The sequence below is a fragment of the Notothenia rossii genome, assembly GCF_949606895.1.
Source record: "Notothenia rossii genome assembly, chromosome: 5".
Taxonomy (NCBI): domain Eukaryota; kingdom Metazoa; phylum Chordata; class Actinopteri; order Perciformes; family Nototheniidae; genus Notothenia; species Notothenia rossii.
The window spans coordinates 75314510-75338947 of record NC_136903.1 but is presented as its reverse complement, the minus strand read 5'-3'; the positions used below and the strand labels follow the sequence as shown (position 1 = coordinate 75338947).

The following is a 24438-nucleotide window of genomic DNA, read 5'->3' as shown; positions in this document are numbered from 1 at the left end:
GCACAGATTCATTGACGTTTCCATAACAAGACTCCCAACTGTACAGTGAATGCATTTAGTTTACGTAAGTTAACTTACAATAGAACTTGGTTGTCGCTCTATAGCTGCTAAATTTGTGAAAAGGTTCAAGTCGGTTTTTTGGTTAGAACCCCATAGGACCCTTTTCAAGGACATGTGGTAGTTTCTAAAACCCAGTGAGAACCACTGCTTTAGCAAGTAGCCCAATTTACTCTGAATCTAACACTGTATTACAGGGTTGGGGTCTATTCAGAATGCCTTGATAAAGTAAAACACAAATAACACATTACACTGTAAAAGGAACCAATATTAGAGCATGAGGTAAATAAAAACTTAGTACAAACTAAAACATAATCTATATTTTTAAATGTTTTAAGCTCTCAGTGGAATTGACCCCAACCTTGCCTAAGCCATCAGTCTTTGTAAAGTACACTGTTTCCAGGGAAGTGAAAAAAGATATTTGAAAGACCTTAGCCAGCTCTTATACAATGTTGTTTGTAGGTCCCGAGGCTGTCTGTTTTGTACAAAAAAAGAAAAAACATTTGTACCTGTTGACTTTCTATGCTGTTGTTTCTGTATCAATGTTTTGTTGTTCTGTGCATGTTGTACCTTTGGCGTTGTGACTGGTTGTGAGTCACACAGAGCCAGTACTTGTCATGTTAAAAAAGTGTCTCAATGTCCCAAGATATTTCTATTTCTCAACAAAAGCAACATTTCCCTTGAATGAAATAAATCAGATCACTTTACATTTTGATTAGGATTTCTGACTTTCTTTTTTTGCTTTTAATTTGCTGTTGTTGATGCAAACTAAAATAAAAATGTGTTTTATTAAAATCTTTGTTGAGCAGTCAGGACAACAAATGCATTGGATTCTGATTCGAATTAGCAATTTTCATCGGCACATATTCAGCCATTTTAATAAAACATCTACATGAAGTTGCACTCATCTGGAGAAGAAGGCACACCTGAGCATTGACCAGAACTCTTTAACAGGACCGGTTTATTATTCTGGCAGATTGTTCTTTATACATGAGCCTGAGAAGATGTGTACAGGATAACAGAGGGAAGGAGGATGTTATATAAAGAGGAAGCTGTGGGCTGTTGGGCAGGAGCAGGCCTCCATCCTCCCCACACGCCTCCACACACCCCTGCATCGAGGGTTTCCCACCGCCTGCCACTGGAGTGACTGTCTTCTGCACCAAGGATGAGGGGAGGAATCAGTTAGTGGTCACACAATTACACTTTAAATCCAAGTGATAAACAATGATGCCATCTAGTGGTAGTCCTCATTGTTACCTATCGGATCAAAGAGATCGGTGAAGATCATTTGTCCAGGGTTCTGTGAGGAAGAACAATCCGGCCCAGGCTGCTCTGTCACAAATGATCCGCATATCTGTACTCTATCCACCACTGCACCTCGTTTCAGAATACATGCTTGATCTTTGCAGATACCGTGGCCAGGATCTTCTGGAGTTTGAATTGTTTATCCTGATGATATGGCGAGGGTTCAAGTTTGGTTGAATGTGTTTTTTGGTTTAAGGTTCTAGTAGCGCTATGGAGCAGTTTTTCTTTGTGCACAAAGACCAGGATGTGAAGAAAGGTCAACACATCCAGCAAAGGCAAGTTTCAAACTTACTTGGCAAAATGGCTAATAAATATTTGTGTGTAAATTGATTACCTAATGGCAGGTGAAGCTTTTATAATGTGAAAAATAACAGCAGCAACTGCGCTCTAATTTCTTTTTGCCAATTTGCCTTTGGTGATAAGGAAAGGTGACCTTTAATAGTGAAGTTTTGTCCAACACTCAGTATCTTTACTAACTAGCCAAATTAAATTCAAGCTCATTTCATGGTTGGATGACACCTTGGCAGAGACACTTTATCTTTCTCTTCTGGTCATTAACATTTCCAGAACAACAAAGGCTTGAATGTGTGAATTCTGAATTCAAAGAAGAATAACTTCTGCTCTTTTTCTCCATTTGTAATCATGGAGAAAGCAATGCTTTCATCCAAGAAACATTTTAGTAATCTAATCCATTCTTACCTTCCCCCGTCGTCTTCCTCTCCATCTCCGGCACAGTGTGTCTGTCCAGCAGAGAGAGCGGGCGGCTGGCACTCGACACACACATGGTGCCCCTCCCTCAGGTGCCGCATCCACTGAGTGTGTGGGCCTGAGCTCTGCTGGCACCCTTTAGTCAGAGAGGTCAACTGAAACTGGACACAATACCTATTTTACACACACAGACACACACACACACACACACACACACACACACACACACACACACACACACACACACACACACACACACACACACACACACACACACACACACACACACACACACACACACACACACACACACACACACACACACACACACACACACACACACACACACACACACACACACACACACACACACACACACACACACACACACACAAACCGAACTCTGAATACATACATGTTGACGACACATGAGAACATATCAAATTGTAAAAGTCTCTCTGGTCGTGTTACCCTGTGATGTCACTGCTGTCAGGGATGTCTCTTTTCTTTCTGGCGTTGCCATAGCCACCAGAGATAATCAATGCTGGGACTGCAGAGGAAGCATGCAGGATAACATTACATGTGACAGTATGTTACGGTACCTCATACATTTAAAATGAGCAAATGCCAGGAAACTGTTGATAAAGTACATTAGAACTCCCTGGTGTGGAACAACCTGGAACGCTTTGAGAAACAGCCTCGCTTATGGGCAATATCTGATATTTAATAGAGAGCTATAAATCATACTGCTGCTGTACTACTACACGATGGAGACTCCATGCATCAGCAACCCCATTGCTCTTTTCTACAGTGAAACAGACAACAACATAGCAACAACATAGCAACAATGTTTGTACAATTGTAAAAATCGAGTTAAATAGAACAAGGCTCTGGTTTGTTAATTCCAGTGTGAATTAATGGTCTGCTTGAAGGCGTTTCTCTCCACAATAGTTGTATAAATAAGAATCTCTGTGCTACTGCAGCAACTACAATGACATATTGGTTAAATTATTAAAGACTGCACAATAGGAAATAACTTTTATTAGTTTAAGTTGAAGTGTCTTATATCTACTGTTGCCATATATATACTCTTTTAAAGCCAATGTTTCTGCATGTGACTTTTAATTGAATGAAAAAACAGCGTGACCTTTTTGCATGAAGGGATATTTAATTGTGGTTTTCAGTAGTTCACTAACATGTCTTTCACAGGTAAGTTAACAATAAAGGGGTGCTTTATCACACTTATTCCACTAGAATAATAAATAATTACCTAAAGGTGGGGTAGGTAAGTTTGAGAAACCGGCTCGAGATACACTTTTTGTTATATTCCATGGAATGCTCTTAACATCCCGATAGCAATGAATATCTTGAAGTGCTTTCACAAAAAATCCATAAAAAAATGTCATCTGTGGAAGCCGTAGTTCTGTAAAAAGCACGACCAGTTATTTTAGCCCGCCCGGCTAAAATAACTGGATGGCCTACCTGCCTCTCAGCCTTTCATCTGTGCACAAACTTATCTCGTGCCCTTATCGGTCATGTGCGCACTCGTGTGTGTTGGAGGAGGGACTCTATAAGGAAGTGGCAGATTTTTTCCGGCTGTGTATTTTCAAATTCCAGCGCACTCGAGCTGGTTTCTCCAAAATGACCTTCCCCACCTTTACCTAAGTGACCTTTTATAAGGCCAGCCATATTTTGTATTTAATATCTTTGTAGGTAAACACCTTAAATGAGTTGATCACATGGATGTGCGTTAGGTTCCGGGTGCATTTCTCTCACCAGGTGGGTTGGGACAGTTCCCCTGCTGAGACCAGTACTCTGCGCAGCCAGCGTGCTCCTCCAGGTGAGGACAGGGTGTTCCTGCATTGAGGGGCCCCTGCAGGATGGCCCTGCTCCGCCTGCGGACTGTGGCCCTGCAGGGCTCAGCACAGCCTGACCATGCTGTCCACTCACTCACCACACAGGACAGTGCTGGGGGGGAAGAACCAAAAAAATGAATGATAAAGAAGACTAACAAAGCCAACACCAGCATCCTATACATCCCCAAATAGTAGTCAGATGTTAAAAATTGCAAATGTCAACCAATTGACAGTATCATAGTCCTTATGTTACTATTTAGACCCTCCAGAAAAACACGGGCAAAAATCGTTGATTATGTGGGCTAAAATCCTTGATTATGCGATTAAACATGTAGGGTTTTTATGTGATTTTATGCGGTGAAATTGCGGGAAGTTGCGAAATATGCGGAAAGTTGCGAAAAAGAATAGATTATTTTTTAATATTGGGCTGTCTTATTTATTCTCTCTCACACACAACCTGCCACTAACGTTAAACCCCTTTCCTATTCAATTAAACACATTCAATGTTTATTTATTGTATAGGCAATTGGGCTATTTTAATCACTCTCTCTCTCTCACAGACACACACACACACACACACACACACACACACACACACACACACACACACACACACACACACACACACACACACACACACACACACACACACACACACACACACACACACACACACACACATACACACACACACACACACACACACACACACACACACACACACACTTCTCCGCCTCATTCTGTTTTCATTTACTCGTTCTTTATCTGACCAGCTTAAATCTTGCAGGCTACTCACTTCGTTTCTTGTAGCCCTCGAAAGGGTTTTGGAGGTTGATGCCTCGGTGAACGTGAGTTGTTTGGCTTTCTTGTCCGCAGCAGCAGAAATCATTTTCGAATGTTTGAATGAATCAAAGTGGGTCGACAAGTCACCGTCGACTTTCTCTTATGCTCCAACACACAGTTGCACGGCGTGCAGAATAGTTTCCCCGCACTTTCGTGAAAGACATCGGGGTACTGCTTTGCCCGGTCTTTAGCAGAAATGTTCGTCGGTAAACTAGATGGATCAGATTTTTTCATCTTGGTGTTTTCTCTCTCGTGTGAGTTCCACACGTTCACTCTACGGTGTTGTTTACCTTCTGTGATGCGCGAGCTGATGACGTCACGTCATCATCATCTCTACTTCAAGTTAAGTAGACAAGTTAACTTTTTTTTCCCTCAACTTTGTGTGGAAAAATGCGGGGATTAGGCGACCTTTTGATAAATACGCGGCCTTTTAAAAATCTGCGCCATTTTGCTGATTATGCGGTAAATTCTGCGATCGTAGAATTGCGTTTTCTGGAAGGTCTAGTCTCACTATCGACATGTGCAAGTGTGTGGGTTGTATAGCATACACATTAAGCTTTAAATACAAAATATATTTTATGATGTATTGAGAAAAGTGGAGTGGGCAGATCTTAAAGGTCACCTATTATGCAAAATCCACTTTTTCATGTATTTTATACATGTGTCCCCTCTGTGCAAAGAGATGCTGAATGTTTCATGAACCCCCTCTCTTTTTGTCCTGATCCATTCATAAAAAAAACTTTCAAAATGAGCTGATCAGATTTTGGCCACTTTATGATGTCATAACGTTTTTTTGGCCCACCTTATCACCTGAATCTCCTCCTAGATTAGAGCACCATTGTGTTCTTTTTAAACCAATCATCTCTCAAGCCCCGGCCACACAGGGACGATAACAGTCGTATCTGCTACAGTTCACTATCAGATAGACGGTTCGGCCACACGAGGCCAACATGGAAACGCAGAAAACGATAACGGGTCCCAAGGTGGGTAGATCTGCAAACAAAACGCTCTGGGGGGGCAAACGGCTCCATGTTTACGCCTATACGATAATTTCCTGATGATGTTGAAGCAATAGCCCCGCCTCTCCCCACCTCTCCTGCTCAGAGATCAGCTGCCGGGCTGTCAGAAGAGGGGGAGGAAAAGAGAGGCTCCGTTTTTTTATTATTATATAGAGTCGTTATTTTAACGCTCAATAGATAACAAAGAAGACCTTTGACTGGCACTTTTCAAATTTTGTCCGGAAGATTTAAACTTTAACGGACATGTTGACCGGTGAAAAAAAATCTAACTGAAACTCTGCCGCACGGTCCCGTCCCTTGGAAGAGGCGGAGAGGTGGGTGTTTTGCATCTGCTGGTGGCAAACCGGAGAGATTTACAGCAGGAGCAAACGCTTGCCTCGGGGAGGGAGAAAAAGAGCCAGAGCGTCCACAGCGGAGAATAAACAGAAGGGCAACCATGGCAACCATGTGCGGGAAGTCTTCTTCGCTGCTTTTGTGGCAGGACTACAGCACCACTTACAGGCCTGGCATATATCTCCAGCGCTTTCGAGCGGTCTCGTGTGAACGGACACGTTTCTGGTGATTATTGTGTGTGGACGGAATACTTTTTTGATATCGATTTCGGTCCGTTTGCATTATCGTCCTCGTGTGGCTCCAGCCTAAAGCAGGGGTCTCCAACACGTTGACCACGAGCTACCGGTAGCTCGCAAGCCCTCAATAAGTACCTCGCCAAGCAAATCCAAAATGTAAAAAATACACCAACAAAAAAAGGGAATGTAATTAAAGGAATCTACATATGCATAAACAAAACCTCAATCATAGCGAACTCTATCTACTTACTACAACTCTATATCTATCTAACATCCCTCCTCCTTCCACCCACCACAATGAATATTGACCAATCACGTTCTTGCTTGATTTGCGGGACCAGCGCATGGATGTATAATAAGAACTGGATACAGCGTGGGAGGCGGGGGCCTCGTTCCTATGAGAGTTGCTCATTGGCGCATGAAGACAAAATGGCCCAACTTTTGAGAGAGCGAAGCGTCACGAAAGTATTCATATAATCATATAATCCGTTCTTATTGTGTATCCATGGGTAAAGGTAAAACTCATGTAGTACTGAACACGTCACATGAATTTGCCGGGCGTCGCGGTCCCGTGGATTATATCCGCGTTCATAATGCAGAGGAAAATAACTCTCAGAATAACGTTATTAGCACATTTTACAACTTGAGGACGGAAATTTTTAATAAGGGCTATACCTATACTGGGTAGTTATTTAGTTTAAAAAAAATGATACAACGATTTACAGAGGTCTCTTTCCCAATGTTAGTCAATGGGAAAAAGTATTTCCGGGCCCAGCGACTGATACTGAAGTGTAGTACCACCGTTTGGCCACAAATAATATTTTCCTCTGAGTCCGGCGCACTTCCTGGGGGCTTGGACCAGCGTTGCAGTCAAGAAGAAAAGCAATGTGGAGCGGCACCCAGGGCCGGCCCGTAGCACTGGCGACATAGGCGGTCGCCTAGGGCGCCAGATCTGGGGGGGCGCTGCGCTGGTAGTTCTGGGAGGGAGAACAATTGTTTTGACTGTTTGGCTCTAATTTTCAGCCTTGATGTAACAACATTCATAATTAAGTCAAGGTAACACCCTTTTCACCCCGGTTACACTTTTCATTTGCCCTGCACGATGGGCGCTGTAAGTGATGAAAGTGGGGGATGTTGACTTATCAGGCACCCACAGCTCACAGCAAAAGTGCGAGCAAGCCTCCGAGCGAGCAAGAGAGAGAGAGAGAGAGAGAGAGAGAGCCGCATCACCGCAGATTGTTGTTGGATTGAGGCTGATAACTACAGCTCAGTGAGGTAAAGGTAAAATGTTTAGATAGTCCAGGGGGGGGGGGGGGTAGCGCATAAAGCAGACTCTTCACGCTAACGAAGGATCTCTTCTTCTTCAGGGTAGGGAAGGCTATCAGTACGCAGGCTACTGTCCCGCAGCTGCTGCTTCTCTATTAGACTCCGGTCTGCACATTACTCACGAGACGTGAAAAAAAGCTTCAAGTGAAACATTCGGGGCTTTTCAGAAAACATCCGGGGCTCGAGCCCAAGTAGCCACCCCCTAGCGCTGCCACTGGTTATGTTTACATACTTATTTGATTATTAAAATGTAAACCGATCTTTTTCATAATGGGTGTTTAGAGTTGTACCCCCTAGATCTAGTCTCTAGTAATTCTGCACCAGATTGAAGCATTTTACTTTAAAATGTTAAAAAAATCTTCAAAAACACATTTGAAACCTTCTTTATGTATATAACCAACATGTCAATATGTTTCAGTTTTTGTAGTGTATTGGTCTGTTGTAGAGATTTTTCATTTATTCTTTATATATTCTATTGTGTATTGCTTGGAGGGGGGGGGGGGCACCAAATCATAATCTCGCCTAGGGCACCAATATGTCTAGGACCGGCCCTGGCCCGGCACCTCACCAGTTCATAAGGAGTTTGACTGTGCATATAATAATGTTAGAATGTGCTAAATATATACAATGCAAAAAACAAAAAAAAGAGGAGTAAAAGTAGCTCACGACTTGTTTTATTTTTTGAAAGTAGCTCTCATCCTAAAAAAGGTTGGAGACCCCTGATCTAAAGTAACAGACACATAATAAGCACTTTTGAAACAGGCCTGAAACAGAGGGGTTTATGGGATGCTACAATGTTTGGTATTTTGAGCCAAACACTTCAGAGACATGTTTTGTATCTGGGACCTATAATATATTGATGAAAAATAGTATAATCGGGGACCTTTAAACCTTGACCAATATCATCATAATTGAATGTACAGTAGCTCACAGAAAAAGGATTAAAGTCACATGTGAAAAATGTAATTGAGTTCTGAGTTGAAAGTCAGAATGCCGAGCTTAAAACCCTAAACGAGAATTCTGACTTTCAAACTGGAACCCGAATACACCTTTTTAATGTGGCCTATATCTTGCCGTTTATTTACACATACGCACCTGGGCAGGCTGAATCATAGTCGTGGCAGCAGTCCAGGGTGGACACACAGGCTTGGTCACAGTAGCAGGTCCCGAAGGTGCGGTCGGACCTCCACCCTTTGCTGGAGCAGGATGGGTCCCGGCCGGGGCAACACTGTCCTGTTTCCCGGCAGCCCGACTGACACGGGCCGACAAGGAAGAAAGCCACAGAGAGACAAAGCAGAGGGACAGAGCTCCTGCTGACTGTCACCCCGACGGACCACAGCAACATACATGCAACTATGTTAACGACTTACTAATTACCCTGTCTGAAGTTATTCACCATAAAGTGCTTTGAAAAGTCCTCTTTAATATGTTAACTCCTATATCATCTGTGGTCAGTCAGGTCAGCGGACAACAGCAGTTGAGGCGCTGATCAGTGAGTTGGAAGTTATTCATATGTCAACTCTGTGTCTCTTAAAGGAACAGTTTCCTACTGTAGGTATTACAAGTGGCCCACAAAACAAGGTAATGACTAGTAATGGTCACTATATAAGTTAAATGAGACTAGCTTTAGATAAACAAAATTATTAAATACAGTATCATAATAATGTTTACAATAACTACTTTTACAAGATACAATGTGTATACCTCACCAATGCATTGCTTTCCTTATCTACTTAAATTGTCTAACTCTCTCTCTCTCCCTCTCTTGCTCTCTCTTGGTGAAGCAGCAGCTTCCCAGGCCCATGTGTGCCTCAAACGTGTGAAAAGAAAGGATTAATGAAACTCCTATGGCTGAGGTTATTCATGCAAAAAGAACAACAGCGGGGACAGTGCAGGCCTCCACTCAAACTAAGATTCCCAGTGTAGCCTTCTGCTATGTGTACGGAGAGAGAAGATAGAAACAGGCAAAATGGGGAAACTGAATTGTTATATTGCTCAAAACTTAACAAGCTCCATTCTTAAATTAGGGAGAACATTTACATGACATTTGTGAATCCTTTTCCCTAAGTGTGGCCCCCCTACACAAACGTGTAGCTTGCAAAGATGACAACCATTAACTGCTCCACTGAACAGACAGTCATCTCACTACAGCCGTGGGGCCACTCACGTGTTCTCTCCTGATTTATTTTTCACTGAGAATGTGGCTGGCAAACAATCAAACAGCTCCACGCTGGATCCACATCACCAGATATAGGGCGCTCACTTTGCTGCTGTTTCAAAATTGTTAAGCATGTCACAGAAGGGCAAAATTCTTGGCAGTATTTAAACTAATCTCCTTCCTAGAGCCATGACCAATTTCTGTAAATATATTCTGTATTTTAAATAAAGAAATATTTGTCTAGACATCATTTTATAAAGATTTACCAAGTTAAAATGTAGTTGATTATTAGATATGAATATCTTTAAAATATGATGTAAAAACAAAACACATTCAACCTATCAATTTCTACTATGACACACAAATAACGACACTAAACCTAAACGCAGAACACTGTATTGTATTGTTCTCTGAATATGGCTCTTATGCCAACACGGGGTAAACAAGGCTTTCAGTGTTCACCTAGAAAACTAAAATGTGACACACACACACTCAGGCTTCTTGGCACGTCACAAAGCAGAGATTTACATTATCGATAATCTTCTTAAATTCGGATGTATGAGTTAATTTCAGTGCAGTGCCAAGGTTGAACTGGAACCAAAGCTTGTCCTCAATGGTTAACAAATATGTTAACTCGATCTCACTACTTCAACACCGCTGTGAGGACGCAGTGCTAAACTCTGAACTGACTAACAAATTAGCAGCATTTGACTCGTTGGTCAAAGTTGGTACACCAAATTAGTTTAAACAATATAAGTAGAAAGATTATCATTCGTCCTGGTAGTCCAAAGGGACAAACTACATTGAGATCCTCAGTTATTGGGAATTATATTTCTCATATACTTTCAGATAAAGGTGCAAGCTTTTTCATATAGCTACTAATGTGTAGTCCTATTTAAAGGTAGCTTATGTTAAGTTTCACATGTGCAGGCTGCACACTTTGAATAACAGGGTCCTACAAAGACCCTGGAACTTCAAGAATCTTTAACTTGGCGTATTAACGTCTGTCACGTGTTATTTCCCTCAGTCATAGTGGAATAGTATACATCTGAAGCTTGCAACACAAGTGTTTTTGATCAGGAGCTCAAGGTATTTCCTCTAATCCGGCAGGAGAGTGTTTAAATAAACCACGGACGGAGACCAATGGTCACAGAAGGAGGAAAACACCAGCTTGGCTTTCTGCGTCTTTCTCACTCACACAATCTAACACATTGTCAGGTCGCAGGAAACACCTTCACAGGTGTGAAGTGAAGTCTAACCCGCTGTGGACTACTGAGACATTTCTTCCTACAATCAAGACCCTCAGTACAGAAGATCAAGATGATTTTTCTAATGGACCTCCAGATGATGGTACTGGATGTGATTTACTTCATCATTCGCAACTCTATACGGGTCGTCCTGCGCCCGCGCACCAAGCCCATTGATGGGGAGCTGGTGCTGATCACAGGAGCAGGTGGAGGTCTGGGTCAGATCTTTGCTCAGGAGTTCACCAAGCATGGGGCAGAGGTGGTGCTTTGGGACATCAACACCAGTTCCAACGAGCAGACAGCCAAGCTGGTGCGGGAGAAGGGAGGTAAGGCGTACACGTACACGGTGGATGTGACCGACAGGCAGGATGTGTATCGCAACGCAGAGCTTGTGCGGAGGGATCTGGGCCGGGACGTTACAATGCTGGTGAACAACGCTGGAGTGGTGGCTGGGGAGCGCATGTTGGACTGTCCTGATGAAATGATAGAGAGGAGCATGAAAGTCAACTGCCATGCTCTCTTCTGGGTGAGAACTATTTAGTCTATATGACATTTGTTAAAGAGATATGAACAAATACACTTTAAGTGTTGAATCCCCCAGATGAAACCTCCTTAGGTTCAGACAGGATGTCCAGCTGCCATTGACTTAATCATTTGTCTCAATACCATTGAGTGAGTGGAAAATGGTGGCAAACGATCAAAACAGTCTGTGGAGCTTCATGTTTTATTCAAATATAATTCTAAAACCATTGTCAGAGTGGGGTTTAGCAGCAAATCATGTGTTACACAATCAAGACAATGAAAAACACTTCAGGGAATTCAGTCATTGTCTTGATTGGTTTGTATGAAAATTGAACACTTTTCTTGTTTTGGCAGAAACATCACAGCAGTGAGATTTTACTAAAATTATAAGGCTGCACACACAATGATTGCTTTGATTGTCTGCCATCTTTTTTCATTCTGTTTCCTTATTTGCAACCATTTTAATCTGCCTTTTTTTTTGCAGTTGGCACATTTTCTTAGTCGAACACAGACAAAGATTCATCACTGTCTGAATTAAGACCTGGAAATAAAACTTTTCACAATACACAAGCTTTGCAGCATCAGCTGTTGTACAGAGCAGGTTATTGTGCACAGTTTTATGTGTGACGTGTAAAATGTGTTGCGTTAATAGCTTTATCCCCTTCGCACTTTGGCCTATACTGTGGGTTTCCCACATAAATCCTCTTAATGTGAAGCTGCTCGTGTAACATAAGCTTCCTTCGCATTGAGCAACATTTAAGTAAAAACTATTTTCATGTACTAGTTACCTCATAACATCCTGCTGCAATCTAACAATGTGTGTGTGTGTGTGTGTGTGTGTGTGTGTGTGTGTGTGTGTGTGTGTGTGTGTCAGACAGTGAAAGCCTTCCTCCCTCAGATGAAGGCCCAGAATCATGGACACATCATCACCATCGCCAGCGTCCTCGGTCTCTTCAGCACAGCTTGTGTCGAGGTGAACCATGGACATGGAAACACCGCACTGCAACACTAAGAAAACTACACTTTACAGACGTTCACACACTTCTCTGCTTAAGTAAACTAATCAAATTGTAAATCATTTTGTAAATGTCCCCCCCAAATTTGTTTTTGTTTGACACAGGATTACTGTGCCAGTAAGTTTGCAGCAGTGGGCTTCCACGAGTCTCTTGCCCATGAGCTGCTGGCTGACGAAGTTGATGGAGTGAAGACGACTCTCGTGTGCCCCTACATTGTAGACACCGGCATGTTTAGCGGCTGCAAGATACGGTATGCCAACAAAAAGAGCACATACTGCCTTATCTTATCTTATCCAATCACAGAATGTCATTAAACTGTAAATCGGATAATTATAATTAGCAATTTAGACCAAAACTGGAATATATAACAACATCCTAAATAAGTATGGTGGAAAAACTGCTCAACAATAGCATTTGTGTTCTTGGTTTGCTTGTTCACTTTGGTAAATGGAGTGAATTCATAAAGCGCATTATCCAGTCTTTCCGACCCCTCAAATTGCTTCAAAGTACTGTTTACTACTAGTAAATGTGCCAAATTGGGTTCAATAAAATACTTCTTATCTTAAAGAATACAAGTCATAATTCAGCCCCAATTGCATTCACACCTCATTCATAGAGAACAGTGCCACTTGCTCTAGGAAGTTCAAATTCTGTCACACAGACCGGGAGCAACTCAGGGTTAAGTATCTTGCCCAAGGGTACATGTTGACTGCAAGGGCTGGGATCACAGTGATGTGGTATGTTGGTCTACGAGTGGATGCTTTGGTTTGTGTGTGCTTTGAAAGTGCTGCATACTTACTGTTGGGGAAATATTTTCATAGGCCCACAACTTTGACCCAGTTTATCAGTTTGTTCTGACCTCAGTGAGCACAGGCTGTGCTCTCAGTGTTTCGTCTCCCTATTCCTGCCTGCTGGCGTCAGCTGATAGAGGTGTTATTGTGCTTTGCCTATTTTACCCTGTTATGCAGCATGTTGATGATTCTCTCAGGAACAGCTAAATACATGGGTCTGGGGTAGAGATCTTCAGAATTGATTTGGCAACTGCTGTGTCAACTCGTGGCACACGACATGTCTTGTGAATTCTCCGGCCGAATTCCAAATAAACCGTCAGTGTTTGCCATCGAAGTTCCTGCTCTCCCTGTGTCTCTTTGAGTTTTCGTCTCCATTGCTTCAGAAGTTTCCATCACACTTACTCATCTGTGACTGCCTGTTTGTCCTTTGGTGCCACTAATAGGGAGGAGGTGGAACAGTTCCTCCTGTCCCCTCTGGACCCCCAGTACTGTGTGGAGCAGGCCATGAACGCCATCCTGGTGGACCAGCCCTTAGTGTGCATCCCTCGCCTCACATACCTGCCGTTCCTCTCCAGAGCGTGAGTACAGAGCTACACCTTCAGATCAATCAGAGACTATAAATAACTAACACTGCTCAGCAGCTGATGTTCACGATGTTCGTTTCTTTTCAGATTGTTGCCATGGGAATCCAATGTGGTTACATATCGTTTCATGGGCTCTGACAAGTGCATGTACCCCTTCATTGAGGCTAGGAAGCAACTATTGTTGAATAACTCTGTTAAGGTAGAATAATTTCGCATTAGTACTGTTAAGAAAACCTTTGTACAAAAGAGGATTAGGGCCAAATGTGAAAAATGTATTTCATTCTGAAGCCAATTTTGGAGTCAAAACCATTAAGAATATCCTTCTGTTTGTGTGGACAACAGTGGGCCAAACTGCCCAGCTACATTGAGAACCTATTGGACCAATGTAATACTGAGGCCAAATGAAGCTCACTGGGAGCTTCAGAAAAACCATTCAGAAGTGTACTAGATGACAACTCAGCCAAGTGATCATCAGCACCCACACATCAATGTTCAGATGAAGTTTATAGACAGTTAAAACAGATTTCTCCATAAACCTGCAAGATGAGCTCTTCAAAGTGACTGGGTCCTGGACTGGCCAAGGGGATGTGTCATTAACATCTGTAATTTAATAATGTACCAGGATATTGCACTGTATTATGTTTACATTAAATGAAATTATTGAAAAACCACATCTCCAAACTCAGTGTGTGGTGAGTGCTTGTGATTTGTGTGCTTATTGTTACTCTTACATGACTCATAAATTAGCGAAAACCATGGTGAAATGAGGTGAAAAAGTGTTAGCAAGAATTATTTAGAAAACACGCCTTTTTCTACTTTTATCACAATTCCTAAAACAAAGGATTTTCTGGGGCCATTTTTAGAACAACTTATTTTAGCAATATCTAAAATAGTTTTGCCAATACTAACACCAGTAATATGCCAAATGCATACAAAATAACATGTTTAATAGTCAAATGCTGTTCAAAGCAATTCAAGCGAATCATCAAAAGGTTTATACAAAATAAATATTGAATTGTCGCACAGCCTAACATTTACTTTTCGGTTTAATACTACCCATGTCAAGAAGAAAAAAAGATAAGAGAAGTCTTAGTTTTGTGCAAGTAAGCACATCAGTTTATTACCATGGGGAGCGGAGAGAGGTTGACGCGGGAGAGAGAGAGGAAGCATCAGGGAAACATGGCTGCCACACAGCAGAGACAACGTCACATTACATCAAACGCTACATTTAGTAACAAATTCATCCCAGCCCTACATGGTAATGTCAATAACACTTCACGTGTGGTTGTTTATGTAAAGCACTCTAGGAAAATCAACAGAGGTTCGCCAGCTGCACCCTAGACAAAGATGGGGTTGTGACCTTTATGAGAGATGTTTTAATGAACTACCTCAGAAGGGGATCAAACGTAAAATACTTAAAAACAAGAAGAAAGTTCTCACAGAGAGGAAACAAGTTCTAGGCTAAACAAAACAGAATTCACAGTTAGTCGCTTATTTCCCCCCCCCCCACCAAATAAACCCCAGACTCATTGGCTAGGATGCAGCTACTTTTTCTAAAAGCAAAAAAATAAATACTGTGTACAAATTAAACAAAATCAAGGGGATGGACCTATTTTTCCTATCGATCTTGTTTAACATCTTGGAAAGGTGAATATGAACAGTGATGGTTTAGCGTCTACAGACACGGAAGCTTCCTGTAAACGTCTAAAACTAAGAACACAGTGTCAGAGTTTTCTCTAGTGCTTTTACAGACCACTGATCATCTAAACAGTGCCATCCAGAGTCTGTGTCAATGTGCTTGAGTTAGCCTGTTTCAGGTGCAAGTCACCTTCCATCTCCTGCTTGCCACACCTGAGGAGAATAAGTCACACAGAGTCAGTGTTAACAGTTCATCTGACCCAAAATAGGACTTTGATAGCTGTGTTTACGTGCGTTACTGTGTGTAGTATTTATATGTGCGCTGGGTCATGTTTTAAAGAATAAACAGCAACACCACCAAATCCAGCCTTAGACAGTTTAATACTGTGCTTTTCATACAAGCTACTTTTTTTTAAATAACAGTAGAATATATTCTGGGTTATTAGACAAGAGCTGTGTCTGTTTATCTTCAGAAAATTAATAGATTATCTCCTAAGGTTCCCTGGGAAACATGCAGCACTTGGAAAATTGACAAGCAACATCTTCAGAGCAAGCCATTTAATGATGATTGAAGTGTTTACATGTAGCATTTTCTTGATTACTGATTCTGTTCATTAGCACGATGAAAGGTTTATGTTAAACAGCTATAAGTAGCCAGAGAGACAGTGTTGGTCACAGCTTACCGAGAGATTGGTCCATTTCCTGTCCTTTCATTCGACTGCTGGTCCAACTCTGAGAGCAACTTTAATATATTCAATGCAGCCTGAAGAGGTGAAGGACAGTAAAGGTTAAAGGTTATTGAATTGTCCCAAATGCTACTCAGTACAAAAGGAAATAAAAGAAAACTCACGACAGCTATTATCGTAACACTTGCTTTGTTCTGTGCAAGAGCAGTAATTAGCTGTGGAAAAGGTAGGGCTTAATGATACGCTTGGCAGCATATGATGCACTGAGAACTAATCCGTCCAGCTTTGTCAACATTGGATGTTGTTACGGTGAGTGACCCTCTTGAAGCCCCTTGTTTCCAGCATGTCCCTATTAGTGTGATATCCTGGCCCAATCTGAGGCCTCCGAACACTCCATCATTTCTTTCAAACACAATGTGATTACTTGCATTGTACGTTTAGGGACATGCATTCTGGACATAGAATAGAAAAAAGCTTTGTAAAGATAATAAATGGTTACAATACATTTAGTACTTAGAAAAACACTCACCATATCATGACAGGATTCTACATCTTTCCCAATCCCATGACTGATGAGCGGAGGATGGGAGGAGCAGTTAATCAGCGACACAAACTCGTTCTTGTTGTTTTTGGGGAAATCTTTGTACTCCACCTGCAGAAAATACAATATTTCAATACATCTCAACATGTTTTTGTCCAAATCAAATGCATGCCCACTAAGAACTTTTGAAAGAACTTCCATAACATTCATCTGGTTGTAACTTATACTTATATATATTCCACTTACTTGTATATAGACTATTCTGCACTACTTTTGCACTATGATCTGTACCTTTTATTGTGTTGCACTGTTGGAGGAGCCTGTGACCTAAGAATGTAATTGTCATAACTACACTGTAGCAATGTACATATGACGAGAGATGTACCGATCCGATCACGTGATCGGGGATCGGAGCCGATCACGTGATTTTCAAAAGATCGGAATCGGGAGAAAAAAAATCGGGGATCGGGAATCTTTTTAAAAAAATATTTTTATTATTTTATTTAATGTTACAAAACAAAAATGACCATGTTTACATCTTAAAGTCATCCTGAGGCCTTAGTTTTGGTTTAAAATTACTCATCATGTATGTGTTGCTTCTTTTGGGCTTGTTTTCATAGACCTGGTTGCTTATTTCTCTCAAATCTGGCAACAGAGTGGGCAAGGCGCAGTGTCTAATAGTAGCAGTAAGCTAACGAGAAGCTACGTTCAGCTGGTGACTCGGGAGTCGGGACAGAGAAAATGTCAGGAGTTTGGAAGTACTAAACAATTGAAAGTGAAGGCAGTGTAACAGCCAGATGCAATGTTTGCAAGGCGGAGACTTTTAAAAGGAAAGAGAAACTGCCCCAGAACAGTGAAAAGGCCAAAAAAATAACAGCCAAGATAGCTGAATTCATCGCATTGGATGACCAGCAGTTATCTGTTACCTTTTTTTCTCTCAATGCATTGCATAAAGATCGGATCGGGAAAAATCGGTATCGGCAGATTGTCAAAATCAAATGATCGGAATCGGATCGGGAGCAAAAAAAGGTGATCCGGACATCCCTACATATGACAATAAAAGCCTTGAATCTTGAGTCTAAGGGCATTATTGAATTCCCCGAAGTGGAACATGCCGTCAGTTACCTGCAGGTTCTGCACCGATGAAAGGAAGCCGAGCTGCTCTGAAGGCCTGGTGAGGGGTCCGTGGGGCAGTTGGTTCAGATTGTTCTTGTTCTGTAGGATAGTCTCAGCAGTCGGTGATGTCCCTGCGTAGAGCAGCTCGTTGGCAATAATAGCAGTGATGGTGGCCATGCCGGGGTTGGGTGCAGCTCGACTGTAGTCCTGGGACACTTGGCAGATTCCGACTGCCTGAGCCACTTCAGGGACCATGGGAAGGATACCGGCAGGAAGCTGCTGGTGGTGGTTCAGGTAAGGCAGGCGGAAGTCCTGGTCCTTGGTCACTTCAAAAAGGAAAAAGCACATTTATAAGTGCTGTTTTATTGACTGAAATAAATGAATATGACTTCAGCCAAATATTTCAGTCCAGCAGATATGTTGATACTTACTCAATGTCCTCTCCTCTGCAGAGCCAGGTTCGAAGAAGGTCACTTTGCGCCCATCACCTGGTTTTTTCACTGGGGTCTAAACAATACAAAAGAATGTCACAAATGAAATCTTTCTTGTCTGCCAGGTTTACAATGATTGACAGGAGGCGAGGCAGTACCTTCTCATCAGTTTTCAGAGCCGGTTTAGGGGGTTGAGGCTGAGGCACTTTATATCCCAAGAGCTCCAGCATTTTCTCTGCTGCGTTCCTCTTGGCCACTTTTTTACTGGGCCCCATTCCCTCTGCAGTCTGAGCGCACACCGTCACCTGTGGCAGAAAAAATGCAGCAAAACACATGAAAAAGATGATTGGGGGAAACATCTACAAGCAAAGCAGAGGAAATCAGAGATAGTTGCATAAGTTAATAATAATAATAATAATAATGCATTTATTTTATAAGGCGCCTTTCAAGGCACTCAAGGTCGCCGTACAACAAGGTTAAAAACAATTTTTACAAACATAGTTAAAAGCAAAACACAGTTTAAAAACATAACTACTAAAAACATACAGCTTGCAGCACAGGTCAGCCATACGCTTGCCTGAACAGGTGGGTTTTGAGGTGAGTTTGGAAAGTGGTGATAGTGTCCATGTTTCTAATATCAGGGGGGAGGGAGTTCCAGAGGTGAGGGGCAGAGCGGCTGAAGGCTCTTGACCCCATGGTGGAGAGACGGGCTGGGAAAACTTTGAGAGTGATGGAGGAGGCAGACCTAAGAGACCGGGTGGGAATGTTGACATGGACAAGGTCAGACAGGTATGGGGAAGGCATCCGTTGCTGTTGAATCACCTGCATGACGAACTCCCGGCGCCGAGGCAGACCTCTCTCCGTCACCATGCTGTACTCCGGCTCCTTCTCCTTCTTGGCCTGCTGGATCTGAGCCAGGCGGCTGATGGGATTCATTCCCTGGCCATATTCTGGGCTGGTCTGCAGCTGTGGATGTGAGGTCAAAAGTCACTTAAAGGTCCCGTATTATACTGTTTTTCCTCAATATATTATAGGTCTCAGATATATACAAAACATGTATCTGAAGTGTTTGGCTCCAAACACCAAACAGATCATTGCAGCATCCCATAATCCCCTCTGTTTCAGCCATGTTTCAAAAGTGCTGATTCTCTGTCTGTTACTTTAGATGAAATTAAGGAGCCACTCCCCACACCCCTCTGAGAGATATTTGGTTACAAAGAACACAATGGTGCTCTAGGAGGAGATTCAGGTGATAAGGGGGGGGGGGGGGGGTTGGGGGGTACCTTGGTTGGTGATTGGCTAATGGTTACACAAGCCAACAAATCTGATCAGCTCATTTTCAGACAGGTGAAAAAAAAAAAAAAAGTGAGCAAATCTTTTTTCCTGAAACTTTCAGAATCTCTTTCCACAGAGGGGACACATGTTGATGTATAAAAGACATGAACAAGTGGATTTTGCATAACAGGTGATCTTTAATGAAGAGTTTTTAGGGTCTGTTAGTGATTTTCCATATTGCTGCTCACAGCTCCCTTTACCTTGATGATGGATTTGGTTTTCTTTTTGATGCGTGGCAGCGTCTTTTCCACACTGGGTATATGCGGTAGCCTTTTCAACTCCCCCAGCACCGATGCTGCTGCCAACTTCTTGGCAATTTTTTTACTCTTTCCTTCACCCTCTCCAGTGAACTCCCCGACTGCAACGCGCACTATAAAACTCTTCATATGGGGGGGGCCGTCTTCTTTTAAAACCTGAAAAACAACAGTGACAAACTATGATGGAGAGGAGCATTCATGTTCTATATATTTAAACTTGATAAGAAACAGGGCTATGTCAAACATCTTGTCGACGTATCACTAAACTGATGCTCAAATGTATTTCATTTAGGTAATCACCTCAAAGTTGACAGGTAAGTTGCGTTTAAGTGCAATTTCAAACACTTGGCTGATTTCTGATTTGTTGAGGTTCTCCTCCTCAGGCTCTCCATTCATCTGTTAGGAGCAGAAAGCATATTAATGAAAGAAAAGCCATTCAAGTCTAAATCCAATTTCTTCGTAGCACTTTTTAATGCCGGGTCTCTGCTTCCTTTTCTCACCTCTGGTAACTCTTGCAGTATTGGCTCTTTGTGTAAAACTTTCAGGGCCTTGGCAGCAGCCTCATGTTTGGCCAACTGCCGCGTGCGTCCCTTTCCAATAAACTGCTGGCCTCCGATGGAAAGCTCCATGTGGTATAGCATTGGTCCCACTGGAGGAAATGGGTAATAATACCTGTACACACAAAATTTAAATGCAACCATTTTTTCTTTATTATCTCAAAAACATACCATCAGGAGAAGAATTTAAGATATTTCCTTATTTTCAAAAAAAGGACAACTCACTGTTGCATAGGGCGCTGGTAAGGTCCTGGAGCCCGGACGTTGTAATTGAAGTTTGGAGGTCTCATCCCAGGATACGGGTCAACAGGTTTATACATAGGCTTTTGACCAAGCTTCATACATAGTGCATTTAACTCCATGGTATGTGTCATGCCATCTGCTGAAAGGCAAACACAGATAAAACAACAAGTTCGAAAACTATTACTGCATGCTGCTAACAAACGTTACAAAGAGTGCGACAGGGCCAGTGGGAGGAGCCCACCTGGGTTCTTGCCTGTGTTGCGGGGCGTCCTCATGGTAGGTTTGGGAAGTGTTGTCTCAGCGAGGGCAGATTCAGCAGCCGAGTGCTGGGCTTTCTTGATGCTGGTCCCCTCTGCCTCCCAGTGCTGATCTCCCAGTGTGAGCCTCACTGAGAAAATCTGGCAGATGCAGAGATACAATAGATTTGTGTTCATTAGCAACGCCATGTGACAACGAAGACAACAGCATCGTTTGTTTGTTAGAATGACTCTCAAAGTACCTTAGAGTGAGCTGGCCCTTGCTCACACAGCAGCTTATACTCAGGTTGAATCTTATTGAAACGGGCTAACTCATTCACCAAACACATGGGGGTCTTCTCTTTAGGGTTTGCCATGTTAGATACTGTGAGAAAACAAAGAAGGTTTAGAATACTCATAACTGAGCAAATGGACATGATCATAAACACAAAAACTGACTGCTGGGACACACAGGGCTTTATTAACATTTGAAAATTAAAATCTTAAAAACCTAAAGATTTCCAAAGCACTGGTGGCGTACGGAGACTTTTATACAGTACAATATGGGTTTGAAATATAAAGTAGGAATCAAATACATGATTATAGTGGCTAAACAAAGGGCACTTATACCTGTGTGTAATATATACCTTGCTGCTACATCTTCAGAACTGTTACAGGATGTGTATGTTGTGTAATTCTTCTTTATGTATGCTTCTTAGTTAACATTAAGCTGTCTTTGGCTCTTTTCTGCTCTAACAAAACTAAATGTCCCCTCTGTGGGGCTAATAAAGGTATTCTGATTTTGAAAACTGTGACAAAAAAAAAAATGATGACAACAAAAAACAATAATCTTGTAAAAACAGATATATTAAACAAACCTGTGTTGTTATTGTAGGGGGTGGCTGAGCCGGCAGGGAGAGCGGAGCTCCTCATTGGCTGGCCTGCGCTCTCCGAGGGCAGAGTGCCGGCAGCACAGTGGATGCTGTAGCCGAGCTGAGGCTGCCCCAGCTGCAGGGGGGCAGAGGCAGCAGGAATGGGACTTGTGGGACACTGAAACTGGAGCTGGGACATCCTTGTACGGGTAAAGTAGGACGAGGTCAGGATAAGAACTTTGAAGTGCAGCAAAGGTGAATGCCAGAGGTGAAAGGAACTGTTGATTGAGGAGGTGTGGATGTAAGCTCTGCCTGGAAAATGAGGATATGAGATAATTAGGTAAGATTTACCAATTATTAAGTTTGAAGAAAATAACACTTGCTTGTCACTTTCACATATACTGGAGTCCTTAACTCCTGATGGGCAAGCCAAAGAGTTCTCACTGGGACGGCTGCCCATCACAGGACTGACAAACCATAACATTCAACTCTATGAACAATTGTTTCTAGTTCACCGAACCTGGCGTGAGAGGGAACCCAAGCAGAGATGGGACAACATGCAGCATCAGCACAGAAAGGCCCCGGCTGGTCAGCTTTGAAACCAGACCCTGCTGCTGTCAGGCAACACCTCTAACCACTGACCTTCACACATAGCTTTTGCAAGTTAAGTTCAACTACGCACTTTCAAATTATTGTGATCGTTAAACTGAAACAGGCCCATATCATTTAATAGAATGATCAACATTTGAAAGGATTAGGAGAATGTTGGTCATGCTGGTAAGAATTAAGAGACCATAATCCATTGACGTCATTTTCTGGACCGCTTGGCTATAGTCTGAGAGCCAATTATTACCCAGCTTATGATACATGCAGTATATAAGCCTTCCTTTGATACAGTAAGTTCCTTTACTGTACAATATAAAACATAGTTTATAGAACTCAAAGTTTAATTTGAGTTCCGTTTTCTCCACTAATGCAAATAAAATACAGAATATTTCTATCATTACTCTTTCTGCAAATATTGCACCTTAATAATTAATTTGTGGCAATTGTGAAATAATTCATTTTGAGTATGTGTTTACCCTGTGACTATTACACCAACATTAATAATATAATAATACATTTCATTGATATACCACACTTTAAAAACAATGTAATCTCAAGGTGCTTCACAATGATATGAGAAAATAAAGCACATTTTTAAAAAAGATATCAAAGGAGCATATTGAATAACATATGGTTATATTAATAATAAAAAAAAAAGGTTAGAATAAAAAATGATAAAAATGACATTAAGGTACAATTAATTTAAAAGCAGTATTGTTACAGGATAGGATGATAACTCTGCTGAATGCCTCTCACAAATGTGTTTCCAGAACATTCATGAAGGTCTCTGAGAACTGTATTGGTCCTTAAAAATGCACATAAAGATTTAATTGGTGTCCCAACAAAGGTAGACACCCCGAATGCCAACATCATAGAGGCAACGTATTGATCAGCCCAGGACCACCAAACAATGAAATGTGACGTGTGGACAGATGGAAAACGACGCTAAACCCACCACTGTCACTGGGTTGTATTAAGTCCTCATTAACATTGTTTGCTTTACATTAGCTGCCAATTAAAGATGCTACTGATCCACAAACTTTGTAACGATGTTGTTCCACAGTTGGGTGGTGTCCATCAGAGTGGGTGTTGTCAGGCCCTGGAGCCTTGGTTTAGCCTCATCTAACCAAAATGACCATGCACTAATTTTAACTAATGCAAATAAACTATATTATTAGTATAAAGTCAACTTGAACATTTGCTAGATGTTTAAAGAAGATTAGCCGGTAAGCTAGCTAGCTGTTACAGTAGGGAGCTTTCACTGCCAGCAGATATGCAAACAAGAGGTCTCTCACAACAATGGGCTTGCATATTTCCTGATGATGTGTCCATAAGTATGAAAGTCTACAAAAAGAAGACATTATTGTCAGTAGGACATTAACAAGCTTTTAATTTAACCAGGCCGATTATGCAAGTTTTCCCAGAGGACCACGTTAGCCAACTAGCTTACAGACTACAGTTGCAGGGATGGGCAAAATAGCACACTTCTTTAAAACATATCCTAAATGGCAGATGCAATGGTGCCCTCTGAAAGATGTGAACCCAACCCATTAGTAGCAGCACTTGACACTAGTTTATAAGATAGGTACAGATCAAATAAATCGCAGGGAGTATGGGAATAGCCGGCGAATATGCTATCTGGCTAGCTAGCTTATCCCGACCCTCGATAAGTCACTGCACAAAATAAACCTCACCTCGTCGCTCCTTGGTTCGGGTTTTAAATTACTCCATAGTATACGTTGATTTACTAACGTTTGCTTTTGTTAGTGGCAGGTTTCAAGAGTCAGTTTAAGTTGTTTTTGTATCAAAAAGCGGGCGGTGAGTAGGTGGACATTGGGAGAACAGGGCAAACACTAAAGAGAATGGCCCAATCTTCATTCTCTCCTCAGGAAGTGACGTTGACAGAGAGGAAGTACTTC

The 24438-nt window shown here is 42.0% G+C and overlaps 3 protein-coding genes across 6 annotated transcripts; 1 reads left to right on the top strand and 2 right to left on the bottom strand.

Annotated features, from left to right (window-relative positions):
* Positions 1-342: 342 nt before the first annotated feature.
* Positions 343-10112, bottom strand: LOC307041784 (somatomedin-B and thrombospondin type-1 domain-containing protein). Of its 2 annotated transcripts, none has more exons than XM_079685322.1 (5): positions 8779-10112; positions 3847-4038; positions 2542-2620; positions 2062-2244; positions 343-1208 (listed from the first exon to the last, which is right to left on the bottom strand). In XM_079685322.1, exons 1-5 carry the CDS (start codon positions 9026-9028, stop codon positions 1094-1096), a joined length of 819 nt encoding a protein of 272 aa, XP_079541448.1. In that variant the 5' UTR covers positions 9029-10112; the 3' UTR covers positions 343-1093. The 2 variants fall into 2 exon arrangements, with proteins under 2 accessions (XP_079541448.1, XP_079541447.1); XM_079685321.1 differs by having other exon boundaries at positions 343-1211; positions 8779-10101.
* A 178-nt stretch (positions 10113-10290) lies between these two features.
* On the top strand, positions 10291-15506 carry rdh20 (retinol dehydrogenase 20). Its single transcript, XM_079685323.1, has 5 exons — positions 10291-11614; positions 12485-12583; positions 12731-12876; positions 13861-13995; positions 14089-15506. Exons 1-5 carry the CDS (start codon positions 11162-11164, stop codon positions 14207-14209), a joined length of 954 nt encoding a protein of 317 aa, XP_079541449.1. The 5' UTR covers positions 10291-11161; the 3' UTR covers positions 14210-15506.
* stau1 (staufen double-stranded RNA binding protein 1) lies at positions 15091-24408 on the bottom strand. Of its 3 annotated transcripts, none has more exons than XM_079685318.1 (15): positions 24214-24408; positions 21920-22225; positions 21305-21426; positions 21047-21203; positions 20788-20944; positions 20506-20677; positions 20306-20401; positions 19949-20161; positions 19236-19379; positions 18572-18718; positions 18414-18489; positions 17992-18308; positions 16855-16977; positions 16323-16402; positions 15091-15852 (listed from the first exon to the last, which is right to left on the bottom strand). In XM_079685318.1, exons 2-15 carry the CDS (start codon positions 22110-22112, stop codon positions 15765-15767), a joined length of 2085 nt encoding a protein of 694 aa, XP_079541444.1. In that variant the 5' UTR covers positions 22113-22225; positions 24214-24408; the 3' UTR covers positions 15091-15764. The 3 variants fall into 3 exon arrangements, with proteins under 3 accessions (XP_079541444.1, XP_079541445.1, XP_079541446.1); XM_079685319.1 differs by having other exon boundaries at positions 17992-18311; positions 21059-21203; XM_079685320.1 differs by having other exon boundaries at positions 17992-18311; positions 20788-20941; positions 21059-21203.
* Between the last annotated feature and the right edge of the window lie 30 nt (positions 24409-24438).

Excerpts from the sequence above, each read along its gene's own strand:
- LOC307041784 (XM_079685321.1), bottom strand. The coding sequence starts at position 9,028 with ATGTTGCTGTGGTCCGTCGGGGTGACAGTCAGCAGGAGCTCTGTCCCT. Across the intron at positions 2,621-3,846 it reads GAACTGTCCCAACCCACCTG|TCCCAGCATTGATTATCTCT; the intron begins GTGAGAGAAATG and ends CTTCCTCTGCAG. Across the intron at positions 2,245-2,541 it reads GACAGCAGTGACATCACAGG|GTATTGTGTCCAGTTTCAGT; the intron begins GTAACACGACCA and ends TGTGTAAAATAG.
- rdh20 (XM_079685323.1), top strand. The coding sequence starts at position 11,162 with ATGATTTTTCTAATGGACCTCCAGATGATGGTACTGGATGTGATTTAC. Across the intron at positions 12,584-12,730 it reads TCAGCACAGCTTGTGTCGAG|GATTACTGTGCCAGTAAGTT; the intron begins GTGAACCATGGA and ends TGTTTGACACAG. Across the intron at positions 12,877-13,860 it reads TTTAGCGGCTGCAAGATACG|GGAGGAGGTGGAACAGTTCC; the intron begins GTATGCCAACAA and ends TGCCACTAATAG.
- stau1 (XM_079685318.1), bottom strand. The coding sequence starts at position 22,112 with ATGTCCCAGCTCCAGTTTCAGTGTCCCACAAGTCCCATTCCTGCTGCC. Across the intron at positions 20,945-21,046 it reads CAACACAGGCAAGAACCCAG|CAGATGGCATGACACATACC; the intron begins GTGGGCTCCTCC and ends TTTGCCTTTCAG. Across the intron at positions 20,678-20,787 it reads TACCAGCGCCCTATGCAACA|GTATTATTACCCATTTCCTC; the intron begins GTGAGTTGTCCT and ends TTGTGTGTACAG.